Source organism: Lissotriton helveticus, chromosome 9, assembly GCF_964261635.1.
Source record: "Lissotriton helveticus chromosome 9, aLisHel1.1, whole genome shotgun sequence".
NCBI lineage: Eukaryota > Metazoa > Chordata > Amphibia > Caudata > Salamandridae > Lissotriton > Lissotriton helveticus.
Window position 1 is genome coordinate 21,297,478 of NC_136070.1, and position 14,748 is coordinate 21,312,225.

At 47.1% G+C, this 14,748-nt stretch overlaps 1 protein-coding gene across 2 annotated transcripts in view; it reads left to right on the forward strand.

Moving 5' to 3' along the window:
- LOC144782601 (uncharacterized) overlaps positions 1 to 14,748 on the forward strand; it is a 97,456-nt gene that overhangs the window by 61,550 nt on the left and 21,158 nt on the right. For both annotated transcript variants that reach the window (XM_078661968.1, XM_078661969.1), the window contains exons 5-6: positions 1,550 to 1,660; positions 2,598 to 2,704. In XM_078661968.1, the coding sequence (XP_078518094.1) occupies positions 1,550 to 1,660; positions 2,598 to 2,704 (218 nt within the window). The remainder of the gene's footprint in view (positions 1 to 1,549; positions 1,661 to 2,597; positions 2,705 to 14,748) is intronic.

Genomic DNA, 14,748 nt, shown 5'->3' on the forward strand with positions numbered 1-14,748 from the left:
TAACCTTTTACACCAGCTCGGTGAGGATGTCTCTGTTTACTGGTGGACACAGGAGGAGACTAGAAGGTCACTTGCATAAAACCGCCTGTGGCTGTGGACCGCCAGACTTGGAGAATAAGCAAATCCAGAATATCCTGTGGAAATCAATGAGAGCTGGGACTGTGTGTCAGCTGGTGGTTCCCAGTTTAAACAGTGTGTGTTTGGAGGTCATGACCACCCAAAAGTGGACTGCACTGTCCTTAGAATTTCATCCTAATAACACAGAGCTTTGCTTTCAATTGTTGCATGAGCATGCATGTTTCAAATACCTTTTGCAGCTTCAGAATTTCTTGCTCGTAGTAAAATATCCTCTCCAACAATTGGGTAACCTCTTGCAGAACGGTGCCAAAATTCCTAGCCCCACGTGGCAGTTTCCCTTTGGCTTGGCCAGTGTAGGAGCTATACGGCCCAACTATATCTCACCCATCTTGCTGTGCACTTTACAGTGTCACTTTCCTGGCACATACGCCAACACCGAGAAATGCCTCCGTTGCACTATTGTGCCCTGCAGCTCCCCATGTGAGCGTGCCGCTTTGTTGCTCATCCCACACATTGGCTATTACCAGGCTTGACGCAACCTTGAGTGGGATTTCAAGAAAGATTACCACTCAAACGTCAGCTCAACTACTACAGTCAACTCACCACCCACCACACCCTTCTTTTGCTCTTCCTTGCTCTATTTCCCAGTTCCTCCAGCTTCCATATCACTGCCATCTTGGGTTTTCCTTATGTGTCCTCCAAACCCTTTCTCCGGCTGCTTAATTTCCCAGTTACTTCCACTGTTCCCCAGGTCTCTGCTGTTTCCTCGTTCATTGGGCTCGTCGGCCCTCCCTTGCTCTATTTCCTTTCCATCTTCTGCTGTTGGACACTCAGGCCCTGCTTGCCTTTTCATCTCTTGCTGCTAACCCAACCACCCCTTTATGCAGCATGGCAGTATGCAGAAGACCCAGCCACTGTCCTTGTTCCATCACTTGGAAGCCCTTTCTTCCCTGACACCTCTTGCAACTTATTAGTAAAAGTGATCAGCCTCCCTGTCTACTCTTGCTGATATGAGTGACAGTTCAAAGCTTCGGTATAATCTGTGTCTCACCAATGTAATCAATATCCTGAATCATCAATTTGAGAAATAGAGGTTAAATAAGATAGCGCAGTTCATAACCTGTCTACAAAGCATACCTGATGTGAAGATCCTGTTTCATCCTGTTCCCTCTCTTTGTCCTCTAATTAATCAAATGTTGAATCCAGTGTTTTGGTTTTCAAACGTCCCCATGGCAGTCTACCGCACTATGACCCCTTTTGGTCCTGCTCGCCTCGGTGACCCTTAGACCCTGCGCTTATTCTAGGACACTGAAACGATGGATGAAGGGTACATCCAAAAATGGTTTCCCCGTGGCCATGCTACCACAGGTCTGCCCAGATCCTTACACTGAACTGTTCTTTATGTTGAACCCCGGGCGGGGAATGAAGGTTGTTGCTGTGAGATCATCTGTGTCCTTTTCCTCTACCCCAGGGTGCTTTGTACAGCTCTGCTGCCCGGCTCGTCGGTGTGGAGATGAACAAAGACTTTTGTGAGCTCCAAGAGAAGATCATCAACAAATACCACTTCAGCGACAAAGTCCAGGTGATGCGGACTGTGCACTTTACATCAGATGTGCTACAGCGTGCTTATTGTGAGGACCCAGGACTGCACATCTGGCGGGACATGGGAGACCCCTGAGTCGGTATCTGTAACCCTAAGAAGCGTTGTTCAGGGCTCAGGATTGTCATGGACCAGGAGGTTGAGGAGCTTGCTCAGGTCATCTTTTAGAAACCTATTCTGCAGTTCTGGTTACTGATGACATGCTACTTACCCTTTTCAATAACTTGCCACACTAATCTTCTTAATCTTTACTTCATTCCCATTCCTCCAGTCTCATGCTGTGTCAGGACTACTAGCCAGATGCACTGTTTATTTTCTCTGCATATCAGAAGTCTTAAAAATGGCCTCCTAGGCACTGGATCTCCACTCTTGCTTACTCCCTATGTGGTAGAGCGTCCATTGCAAGGAGCCCTTCCACTCATTGTTTAAACTTTTACGTGGATTAGTCCTCTGCAGTGCTGCAGCAGAAAGGGACGCTCCCCTAGCATGCCCCCCTCACCTCAGTGGCAGAGCCTCAGGGTCTCTTGGCACCTCTTACTAGGACTATGAGAGTAAAGACAAGGAAACAAGTGTGTTTAGCTGATGAGCATAGAGGTCTCGGCCTTCCTTGGATGTGAAGATGCCATGGAGCAGTAGGAAACAGTCTCTTCGTTGGACCACCCTGGTCCCTCTTGATAATAGCAAGTCAAACCACATTCTTTCTATAATCATTCCTCTCTCCCACCTTCTTTCTTTAATGTGAGGGAAGGCAACAATATGAATAGCTTGACCAGCCCGCCTCACCGTTGTTTATAACCTGCACACAGGGAGTCGTTGCAGCGCCCTCAGGTCACTGCTGTTGGTACACTTGGATAGCCTGGTTTCTTCAAGCCCACAATAGCCTTAATGTTTCTTTCTTCCATCCTGTCTCCCTGCTCAGGTGCTTCACGCTGACATCTGTACCCAGACGTCCCTTCTTCAGGATGCTGATGTGATTGTGCTGAACAATGTCTTCGAGTATTTCTTGGACGAGAACGAACAGACCAGGTAATGACAGCGAGTTCTTAGATGCTTCTAGGCCACCTGTTCTCTTTAAGTGTGACAGCACGGGAGTCAGTGATAGTTGATGAAAGGAGGGATAGGACAACCTGAGCAGGGCTTAATTGAATTTTCAGCACAAGGGATGCTGAATCTATAGAAGGGGTAAGATATGTAATGAAATGGTTCTAGTGACAGGTGTGATGATAGCCTTCTTGTGGATAGCTCGTAACAGTCTCGCTAAACTCCTCATGATGCAGTTTGCAGAGTTCATATGTTATGTTCTGTTAACAGGCATTTCTAGAGCGCAGCTATCACTCCGAGGAGCATCACGGCACTAAGCGGATCACTTGGTAGACAGGGTAATTGGGAGTGGAGAAATGGTTTAGATAAGTGCTCTACATAGTGCGTCAGGGGGCGTTAAAAATCCACGTTTTCAGGGCCTTCCTGAAAAGAGTTTCTGGTTGGATAAAGCGAAGGTGGTTGGGGAGTTGGTTCCAGGTTTTGGAGCCAATCTCTGCGATTGATTTTCCCCCTTTTGAGACACATCTGAACACTGGGGGTTTTAGCTGATTGCCGTTAGAAGATCTAAGAGTGTGGTATGGTACATAGCGTGCAAACCTGGGCAGGAGGTAGTGAGGGCCTGAGGGGCGGAAGATTCTGAAGGCAAGTATCAGGTTCTTAAACGGGATTCTTTTGTGAATGTGTAGCGGATGTAGTGCTTCTAGTGTAGCAGATGCTGATGAACTCCTGGGCCATTTTAGCACTAAACGTGCTGCTGCGTATTGTACCATCTATAGATTGCGTAGGACCGGCTTATTGGCACCCGCATAGAGGCTGTTGCAGTAGTCCAATCTAGATATAATTAATGCTGCTGCGACTGCTTGTCTCGTCGTGCCGGGGAGTAAGTCAAAGAGCTATTTAAAGAGATTTTATCATATGGAAGCAGGTCCCAGCTACTGCTAATGATTGCTGGTGGAAGGATAGTGTTGAGTCCAGTTTGACCCCCAAATTCCTGGCTACCTTTAATGTATTGGGGGGTAGGAGGGATGTCAGAGGGCCACCATAGACTGGGGGAGAAGGTGTTCCCTTTCCCCAAAGGCATGATTTCTGTCTTTTCTGAGTTGCACTTTTGGTGAAAAACCACTGTGAGACATTGACGGAGGTTTTCTTCCGCCGGTTGGGTGTTTTTGTCTAAAACCAAGATTAGCTGCGTCTCGTCTGCATATGAGATAGTCTCGATGTTAAAGGACGTTCTCTTCCAGGGGATCCTCATCAATAGTCATTAGCATTAGAATATTCCCGCCCATGCGCGGGATCCCGGAAACACTAAATTATATGTGCCCCACATATATATAACTATATATATGTATAAACATATATATATATAAAAATAAGCAGTTGCAGCCTAATAAACATCAGAGCTGAATATCCAGTAAAGAATTTCCACCATACATGAAAGAAAAGCATTAGAAACATGAGAAACAACAACAAAGCTTGTTTAGAAACTGTTTTAATGCTCAGAAAACCGTAGAAATTCTCAGAAAACACTGAAAGCATAGAAAGCTCCCAGGCTGCATTGCAAATACCCAGTCTAAAAAGACTGAAGAGCTAACCTGTAGCTGCTTAGCAGTAAACTGACACTGTGCCTTTAAGGCACTCCTGACCCCCAGCTTCCCATCATGCCTCAGGGGAGACAGTTAGGTCAGTTGTTCTTTGCGGCTCCTTCTATAAGGATCCTGGCAACACAGCTCCACTTATTTTCTGATTTATGTCAGAAAATTCATTCTTTTTCACAACTTTTATTACTTACTTCGACGTCTTTTGACTTTAGAAGTCAGGTGCTGTCTTTTTTTGACAGGTTTGGGCATTTATTAGCTTTTAAAATGCCTTCTCTTTTTGACACTTGCCCTTCTTGTGGGAAAAAGAAGGCCAAGTCAGACGCTCATGAGGTCTGTATTCTCTGTCTTCCTGAGGATCATGATCCCAAGACCTGTCCTCTTTGCCAGACCCTTACCAGTAGAACTTTGAAAGAAAGGGCGAGGATTCGCCTTTATGGTCTGGCAGGAAAATCTAGAGGTAGTTCCCCTGTGAGGAAGGGATCCAAGAGGCCTAGATCCACTTCTAGGCACAAGTCCTCGCGTCCCTCTATCTCAGCGTCGGGCTCGGCGCTGAGAAAAGACCTTCAAGAGGGACATTCAGCGAAGAAAAGACAAAAGGTATGTTGTCGACGTCGCAGATCTGGGATCCTCCGCCATCGTCAACTCGGCGACGATCGGCGTGGACGGACAAGTCTCCTCCGCTGTCGTCAACCCGGCGCCGATCAGCGTCGAGGACCAGAGACCCTCCGCCGTCGTAAACCCGGAGACGATCGGCGTCGAGGCTCAGAGACCCTCCGCCGTCGTCAACCCGGCGACGATCAGCGTCGAGGACCAGAGACCCTCCGCCGTCGTCAACCCGGCGACGATCGGCGTTGAGGAGTATCACCCCTCCGCCGTCGTCAACCTGGCGACGATCGGCGTCGAGGAGTATCACCCGTCCGCCGTCGTCAACCTGGCGACGATCGGCGTCGAAGAACAGGACCCTCCGCCATCGTCATCTCGGCGACGATCGGCGTCGAGGAGTAAAGTCCCTCCGTCGGCGTCGGCTGGACGCTCAACGTCGAGGGCAGGCTCTCTTCGATCATCGCAGTCCCAACAGCGATTGGCGTCGAGTGCACGGACCCCTCCGCCGTCGCCACATCAGCGGCAATCGGCGTCGAGGCGTGGGTCTCCAGCGTCGTCTCGGCGTCGAGGGATAGAAGAACCCCTCCACGGCCTGCTCGGAAGCCGTCAACGTCCAGGAGGCGTTCAACGTCGACGGACAGACGCCGTTCGATGTCGAGAGAGCATTCTCCAGCTCGCCGCAGGTCGCCGTCGAGGCGACGTTCGACGTCAAGCAGACGGCAGGACCATCGATCGCATACATCGCCGTCGAGAGCACTCTCGAGGTCGAGAAACGCCTCGGCGAGGTCGAGGGATGGTTCTGTGGTGCTAGTAACGGAGTCGGCCTCACGACACTCGTCTTCTCACTCTGCCAGAAGCAAATCTGCCTCTCCGGAAGTGGCTGCTCGCGCCCGAAGGTCTCCCTCAAAATCCAAGGAGGCCCAGACGGCTGCTAGATTGTCCCTGAGATGGCAACTGCCTTTGAGCTACTGGCGGGACTCTGGCGCTACAAAACGCATGCAGGAGTATGCCAGCTCTGTGCATCGATCACCGCTTCAGAGACTGGTTGAGGAGGCAGACAGGGAAAGTCCCCCCAGGCGCAAATCTCCTGAGAGAAGGGATGTGAGTTCGCGCTCTCCGAGACGGGAGGAACACGTCGGAAGGTCACAGGAGCGGAGACGCAAGGAACATCGGCGGAGGAGAAGAACACCATCTACCTCCTCTACTTCCACCACCCGCTCCTCAAGGAGGGATTACTCCCCCACACTATCGGACAGACCCATTTCCAGGGTCTCTCCCATAGATGACCTCATTACCTACCATGATGTCCTGCAGAGAGGTGCCAAGAAACTCAATATCGAGATGTCAATCCCGCAAGTCACGACTACTGTGATTTTCGAGACGCTCCACCAGAAAACGGCATCTCGACCTCTGCTTCCGTTGGTTCCGGGGATCTTGGACCCCGTCATGGACACTTTTCTGACGCCAGCAACCATAAAAGCAGTGCCGGCGCATCTTCTCAAAAAGTACAAACCGGCTTCATCGGATCCGGTCTTTGTCAGAACGGATCCACCTGCAGACTCTGTGATTGTGGCGGCTGCCAAAAAGACTCATGCGGTGTCAGCTTCCTCTTCTGTGCCGCCTGACAAAGAGAGCAGATCCCTAGACTCCTGGGGTCATAGAGCCTGTACATCTGCTGCTTCCTCTCTTAAGGTTCCCAACGGGGCTGCGTTGCTTGGCCGTTATGACAGAGCGCTCTGGGACTCTTTGGAACGTTTTAAAACCAAGCTCCCCAAAGAGGATCAAAAGGATTTTGATGAGATTGTTACGGAGGGTTCCCTGGTGGCTAATCAGGTGATTAGTACGGCGGCGGATGGTGCGGTGCTCTCCGCACATTACTACGCGCATGGAGTATGCGCCAGGAGGTCGGCCTGGTTAAGACTCACAGGCCTGAAACCTGATGCTCAACAGAGGATCCTCAACCTTCCCTTCTCTGGCTCCTCTCTCTTCGGTGCTCACGCAGAAGAAGAGATGACAAGGATGAAAACAGAGTTAGACACTGTCAAAGCGGTTGGTCTAGAGAAGAAGAAAGAATTCAAGCGCCGCTACAAATCTAACCAACGCAGGGGGCCTCAGCAGAGGGTTCAAACCCCTCAGTGGTCCCAAGGCAAGACCCAGAACAAACCTCAGTTTCGAGGAGGGAAGTCTAACCGAGGTAGAGGAGGTCAACAGAAGTCCTCTGCCACGACGAGAGGTGGCAAATCATGAACAGTGTCTTCCTCTGCCACAGTTAACCACTCCGATGGGAGGAAGCGTATCTCAACATCTAGCAGACTGGGTCAGCATCACAAAAGATCGTTAGGTGCTGAATATACTGAGGAATGGATACGCACTTCGTTTCCATGCGCGTCCACAGGACATTCCGCCGAAAAAGTCACGACCTCATCAGTTGCCTTTGCTTCGAAAAGAGGTGAGAGCTCTTCTTCACAAGCACGCGATAAAAGAGGTTCCGCCCTCGCAAAGAAGAAGAGGAGTTTACTCCAGGTACTTTCTTGTCCCCAAAAAAGATCAGGAGGGCAAGTTTCGACCTATTCTGGACCTTCGACTTCTAAACAAGTTTATAACCAAGGAGAAGTTTCGCTTGTTGGCCCTTCACCAAATATGTCCACATCTTCAAGTCGGAGATTGGATGTGTTCGGTGGACCTCCAAGATGCGTACTTCCACATCAGCATTTCAAAACACCACCGCAAGTACCTGAGGTTTGTAGTCGGCCACAAACACTACCAGTGCAAGGTTCTGCCCTTCGGCCTCAAGTCAGCGCCGAGAGTCTTCACCAAGTGCATGGCGGTGGTGGCTGCTTTCCTACACAAAAAAGGTCTCTTCGTATACCCATATCTGGACGACTGGCTGCTGAAAGGTCCATCTCCGCAGCAAGTCAGTCACGACTTTCAGACCTGCCTACGGCATCTCCACAAGCTTGGCCTCCATGTCAACAAGGACAAGTCAGTGCAGACTCCCACTCCAAGCAGCCACTATCGTGGCTCCGTTCTGGACACAAGCGTGGGAAGAGCGTATCCTTCGGAGGTGAGACTGTCCTCAATGCGACAGAAATGCAAGCTTCTGCTCCTGGTACAGCGCCCGACGGTCCGGCAAGTGGCATCTCTGCTGGGATCCATGGCGTCGTGCATTTTCCTCATCCCCCACGCCAGGCTGCGGATGCGTCCCTTGCAACAATCTCTAGAGGACCAGTGGGATCAGGCTACAGGTCGATGGGAGGATCGAATAGCTCTCTCCCTGGCGGCGAAATCCTCCATCTCATGGTGGACTCAACAGCGCAATCTGATGGTGGGAGTTCCTTTTCATCAGCCCCTCCCTGTACAGTCCATAGTGACGGACGCGTCTCTCCAAGGCTGGGGGGCGCACATGGGGGGCCTCTAGATACAGGGACGGTGGTCGACCAAGGAGCAGTCCTACCACATAAACATGCTGGAGCTTCGAGCGGTCCATCTGGCTCTGAAGGCTTTTCTGCCTGCCATAGACTCTGATTCGGTGCTGGTCCAGACCGACAACACGACGACCATGTTCTACCTGAACAAGCAGGGCGGAACCCGGTCGCGTCCCCTCTCCCTGGAGTCACAGGCGATCTGGCACTGGCTTCTCGCCCGGAACCTCACAGTAGTAGCGGTGCACCTGCCAGGCGAGCTAAACATCAATGCAGACGCACTCAGCAGGCACTTCGAAGACCAGCCAGACTGGGTGCTGCACGACGAGGTGGTGGCAGACCTCTTCCATCGGTGGGGTCGTCCGGAAATAGACCTTTTCACAGATGACGTAAACACAAAATGCCACTCCTTCGCGTCCAGATTCCATCGTCCAGGGACACGAGGGAATGCACTTTTGATGGACTGGTCAGGGACCTTTGCTTACGCTTTTCCTCCTCTGTCCCTGATCCCGAAAGTGGTGTCCAAGCTCCTCAGATCAGACATGACCATGATCCTGGTAGCTCCGGATTGGCCACGGCAGTGGTGGTACCCGGACCTTCTTCATCTGTCGGTACTTCCACCCAGGAGGTTGCCCTGCAGGCCGGACCTTCTGTCCAAGATGGGGGGGAGGATTCTTCATCCCAACCTTCCCTCCCTGAACTTAACAGCATGGCTCCTGAGGTCCTCCAATACGGACATTTGAATCTGCCTCCTGATTGTATGCATATTTTGAAAGAAGCCAAAAGGCCCTCAACAAGAACGTCTTACGCGTTTAAGTGGAAGAGGGTTTGTCTTTGGTGTAGGGAACATCACCTGGATCAGACCAAGGGCCAGGAGGATGTTATTCTCCCTTTCCTTCTACACTTAGCTAGATCTGGTCTTAAGTATGCTTCCATCAGAGTGCATTTGTCTGCCATTACGGCCTGTAGGAAGTCTCCTACGCAGCCTTCTTTTTTCCTGATGCAAGTGGTTAAGGACTTCTTGCAGGGGTTAAAGAAAGTTTACCCCCCTGTTCGAAGCCCTTCTCCTCCTTGGGAGCTTAATTTGGTATTGTCCAAACTGATGGGTCCCCCGTTTGAACCAATACATCGGGCTTCCCTGCAACATTTATCCTGGAAGGCCGCATTTCTGGTTGCCATTACTTCGGCTCGCAGAGGCAGCGAGATCCAGGCACTGTGCACCAATGAGCCTTACACTGTGTTCCATCACAACAGAGTAGTGCTGAGGGCCCATCCTTCTTTTCTCCATAAGGTGGTGTCTGATTTCCACATCAATCAGTCCAAAAGACCTCCACTGGCTGCCAATTCAGGCCAGAATTTCTTTTAAGCTCCTCTGTCTGGCCCACAGGGCTGTATTTGGACCTGGTTCCGAAGGGATTAAAGCTGTAGTCAGCCCCCACATCCCCAGCAGATCCCTTCGCTCATCCACCAAAAACCTGCTCACCGTCCCTAGATTCAATAAGATGAAGTGGGGAGGAAGATCGTTCTCCTTGGTACCCACACTATGGAACACGCTCCCGCCTGAACTTTCCAGCCAACCCTCATTGATGATTTTTCGTAAACATTTGAAGACATGGCTCTTTTCCCTGGCTTATTAATTAATAATTATTACTATATCTCCTTCCTGTTTTGCTGTGCCTATCTGTCTGTTATCTGTGCCTTGATGCCCCCTGGGGTTAAGTTATGCGCATTATAAGACACCCATTCATTCATTCATTCATTCATTTCCTTACCGTCTTTCTTTCCTAAACCTGCATCCCTAGCTGAGCAGGCTCTTCACTCTCTAGACCTCAAGAGGGTACTTAAGTTTTACCTTAGTAAGTAAGTAAAGGTATAAGAAAGACAGACCAGTTATTTGTCAACTATGGCGCCATGAGAACAGGGTTTCCTGCAGCGAAAAGATCAATTTCTAGATGGATCGTATCCTGTATTACGTTGGCTTACCAGCTGGCGAAAAGGCCCTTACCTTTACCTCCCAAAGCGCATTCCACCAGGGGGAAAGCGGCCACAGTGGCTTTCTTGCATGACGTCCCTATGTCTGAAATTTGCAAGGCTGCGACCTGGAAATCAGTTCATACCTTTACGAGACACTACTGCCTAGAATCTGATTCCAGGGCTGATGCTCAAGTAGGGCAGGCCTCTTTGAGGCATCTGTTTGGATAGGGCTCTATCCTACCTTGGGTTTTTTGCCCAACATTCTTATCATGTTTTGTCATGTATTTTCCTTTGCCCGCAGGGATGAGGTGAGGCTCGCTATTCTATTCTAATGCTTATGACTATTGATGAGGATCCCCTGGAAGAGAAGGATTAGTTACTTACCTGTAATCCTAGTTCTCTTCCAGGGGTATCCTCATCAAAGTCATAAGCAACCCTCCCGCCTCCCCGGGCAAAGGACATTCTTTAATAAGGAGATATTGTTAACCTATTTGTTACTGGGTTTGTTTTCAGTCTCCGAAAAGAACAACTGACCTAACTGTCTCCCCTGAGGCATGATGGGAAGCTGGGGGTCAGGAGTGCCTTAAAGGCACAGTGTCAGTTTACTGCTATGCAGCTACAGGTTAGCTGTTCAGTCTTTTTAGACTGCCCGGGAGCTTTCTATGCTTTCAGAGTTTTCTGAGAATTTCTACTGTTTTCTGAGCATTAAAACAGTTTCTAAACAAGCTTTGTTGTTGTTTCTCATGTTTCTAATGCTTTTCTTTCATGTATGGTGGAAATTCTTTACTGCATATTCAGCTCTGATGTTTATTAGGCTGCAATTGCTTATATATATATATATATATATATATATGTTTATATATATATTCACTGAAAAAACCATAGGTTATAGACCATATATAGTTAGGAATTAGCATTTAAAAAACCTTATTTTACTCACACAAAACCATTGAAATTCCATATATAGTTAGTTGCACTAACTATATATCGCGCACCCGCAATCCACTGCTGATCATGTCACATATTACATCATTCATGACATGGTCAGTGACATCACTGATGACATCACTGATGACATCTCAAATGACATCACTGATGACATCACTGATGACATCATCCAGTGACTGTGTGTTTCTGTAAAGTTTAAATATGTTTTAGATATTGAAGAATGAGTAGATGTATAACTGTCTGGACGAAGGATTTAGTAGGTGCATGACTGAATGTATGAGTGAGTGATTAAATGTGTCTCACTGAGTGCATGGGTTAGTGACTAAACTGTCTTAATTTGTGCATCATTATGTCTGTTGTTCTGTAAACTACTGCATGTGTTGATCAGTAGCTATATGATTAACTATATGGGTTATTGATTGACTGTCCAAGTATTTGTATGGGAGACTGAGTGTGTGTGTGGCTGGCTGGGAGGTGTGTGACTCTGTGCAGATCAATGTGTACTTGTATCAATGATTGTATAAGAAAGTAAGTATGTGTTACTATATGTTTGAAAATGTAAGGTGCTCTATGTTTAACTGTATAGACAAGAAAATGGAAGTGTGATTGATTCTTTACAGGACTGACTAGGTGTGTGAGTAACTCCATGGATGAGTGGCAGAGTGTGAGTGTCTGTATAGGTGTATGAGTGCATATGATAGTGTTGTAAAGATGAGTGATTGTATGTATGAATGATTGTATGGGTGAATGAGTGAATGTGTGTGTAGACGTAGGAATCAGTGAGTACATATGTAGTAACTAGTATTGGTGTGTCAATGGTTTCAAAAATTATACTCTGTATTTAACACTGGGTGAAACAGAGGTTATATTAAAATGTGAGGAGATGCATTGTATTGTCACATGAATGATATCATCAGTGATGTGGTCATTGATGTCAAATGAGATGTCATCAGTGATGTCATCAGTGATGTCATTTGAGATGTCATCAGTGATGTCATCAGTGATGTCACTGACCATGTCATGAATGATGTAATATGTGACATGATCAGCAGTGGATTGCGGGTGCGCGATATATAGTTAGTGCAACTAACTATATATGGAATTTCAATGGTTTTGTGTGAGTAAAATAAGGTTTTTTAAATGCTAATTCCTAACTATATATGGTCTATAACCTATGGTTTTTTCAGTGAATTTTCAAGGTTTTGTAAATGCTAATTCCTAACTATATATGGTCTATAACCTATGGTTTTTTCAGTGAATTTCAATGTTTTTTTAATAGCAAATATCATAAGCTGTCGAATGTCAAGTACGTGGTAAGTGAAAACATTTTCGTGTTTATGCACACTGATCTGCTTTGAATGGTGCCCCCCCCCCCCCCTCATTTCTATTAGGAGTACTCTCTCTTTGCAGATAGTGAAAGGTAGTTAACGCAGGCCTTTGCCCCCGTTGTAATCCGTCGTGCCTGCTTCTCTCTCCATTTGATTGATTGTTATCCAAGTATTTACTGTTTTAGAATTAGTTCTCTTTGGTTCATTCTCTATTTACAAACAAACACAGAGTCGCAATACTCTGTTTAGTCTTTGCAGATAACGAAAAATCGTGTAAAAAAAAAAGAAAAGGAATCGAGCAAAATCAGTAGGCCACTAATGGGATCTCTTTTTGACCTCGCTAAAATAGAAACATTAGGAACAACCCCTCATGACAAATACAAAACTAGTGAGATGAACTGAACTCCACACAATGATGGCTGCAAAACAGCTCGGCTCCGCCACCCACCCCGCCCAAAATAACGATAAAGAGCGGCTGCCATGATTGGTTGCGGAATGGCCACAACAGAGCTACGAAATGGTGCTGCTCTCATGCTAACCCCAGCTTCGGTCTGAAACATCCAGAAACACTGTAGACTACCAATTCGATCAGTTCCGGTAGCGCCCCAATGTAACCCGGTAGAGAAGAACTAGCCCTCCCCTCTTTGACTGATGGTTCTTGTTGCCTGTCCCTTCTGTTGTCATTTAACAGAACTATTTAGCCTGCTGAAAGGGGTTGTGTTTCGACCGCTGGTTGGTGGAGACATTTTGACTATATTCTGGACCTGCGTTGTCGCGTAATGCGTCATATGACGCGCCGCGTTAGCGCATCCCGAAGTCATCCGGGGCGCGCAGCGCGTAACGTAAGCATAACAAGTCATGTGACTTGTTAATAAAACTTTTCATTGGTTCATTTTACTTTTCTTATTCTAATGATGAAAGCCTTGGTCATATCACCTAAAAATTACGCTTTTAATTACTTCCGAACATTATTTTCTCTTAAATATATGTTATAATGTTCCAGGCTAATGTACTTTCCCGGAAATTTTACAACTGTCCTGCAAGTAAAATATATTCTTTTTTCGAGAAAAAGAGCGTTTCTTCGTCCCATGACGGAGCCGTTGAGCAAAAGAGGGTCGACCTGCTGTCTTAGTCGCCGATACGCCTGAATATGAGATTCTTATCGATCACTTTATGTTGCAGGAATAGAAAACACAACAGCCCTTGACCATTTATCTTTACTGCGTTCCTTCGTATTATACCTTTTACCCTTCATGTAATTGGTCTGCTTTATTTCACTTGCCTTTTAATGATTCTAAAACAGTGACTATTATTAAAAACTTTACCAATGTATACACTACTACCATGTTTTCTTTTAAAAACCTTTATTGTGAAAATTTCATTATACAAATACGAGCCTATAACCACGTGGGCCTGCCACGGAGCAAACTGTAATCGTATATGATGAATAGACATTTACACTGTAGAGGAACGTAACGGGCGGGCCATTAGGTTGCAAAAACTAAGGTGTCTAACAGTTACGGAATCGGTGGACGTACATTTTATAATTAAAATACGACAGGGCCAGTTACAATAAAATTATCTAGATATACATTTGCGGGCAAGTACCATGGGTGACGTTAATTCGAATTTTCAACAGTACAGTAATCAATAACACATCAGAACTTAATATCAATAGGGATGTCGAAATATTCAATCAATTCTCGTCCCCGCCCGCCATGTGCTTCAAAACTGCATACGTATCTCGTGATTTCAAGGTTCTGCAACCAGTACACAACAAGGAGTTACGAGTCCCATTTATTCCGGCGCCATTTTGGGCGAGGACGGGCAGGTCCAGGATATAGTCAAAATGTCTCTACCAACCATCGACTATGATGATGTTCATATGCTGTATTTATTAGAGTAACACTCATCTGCCCACATGAAATTAATTTACCACAATCTAAACATGTCATTTTAATCTTTCCAAAGTTCTTCTAAATATTTGGGACCGTTTCCCTTGCCTCTGAAGCTCTCAGTGCCACTTCTTTGATGAATGTACTAGCAGGTCAGGGGTTCTCCTCCAAATCTCTCTTTTATGCAGCACTATAATTAATTGGTGCCACCTCTCCATATGACGATGCATGGTATAGTTACCACAACTATATTTTTTTTCG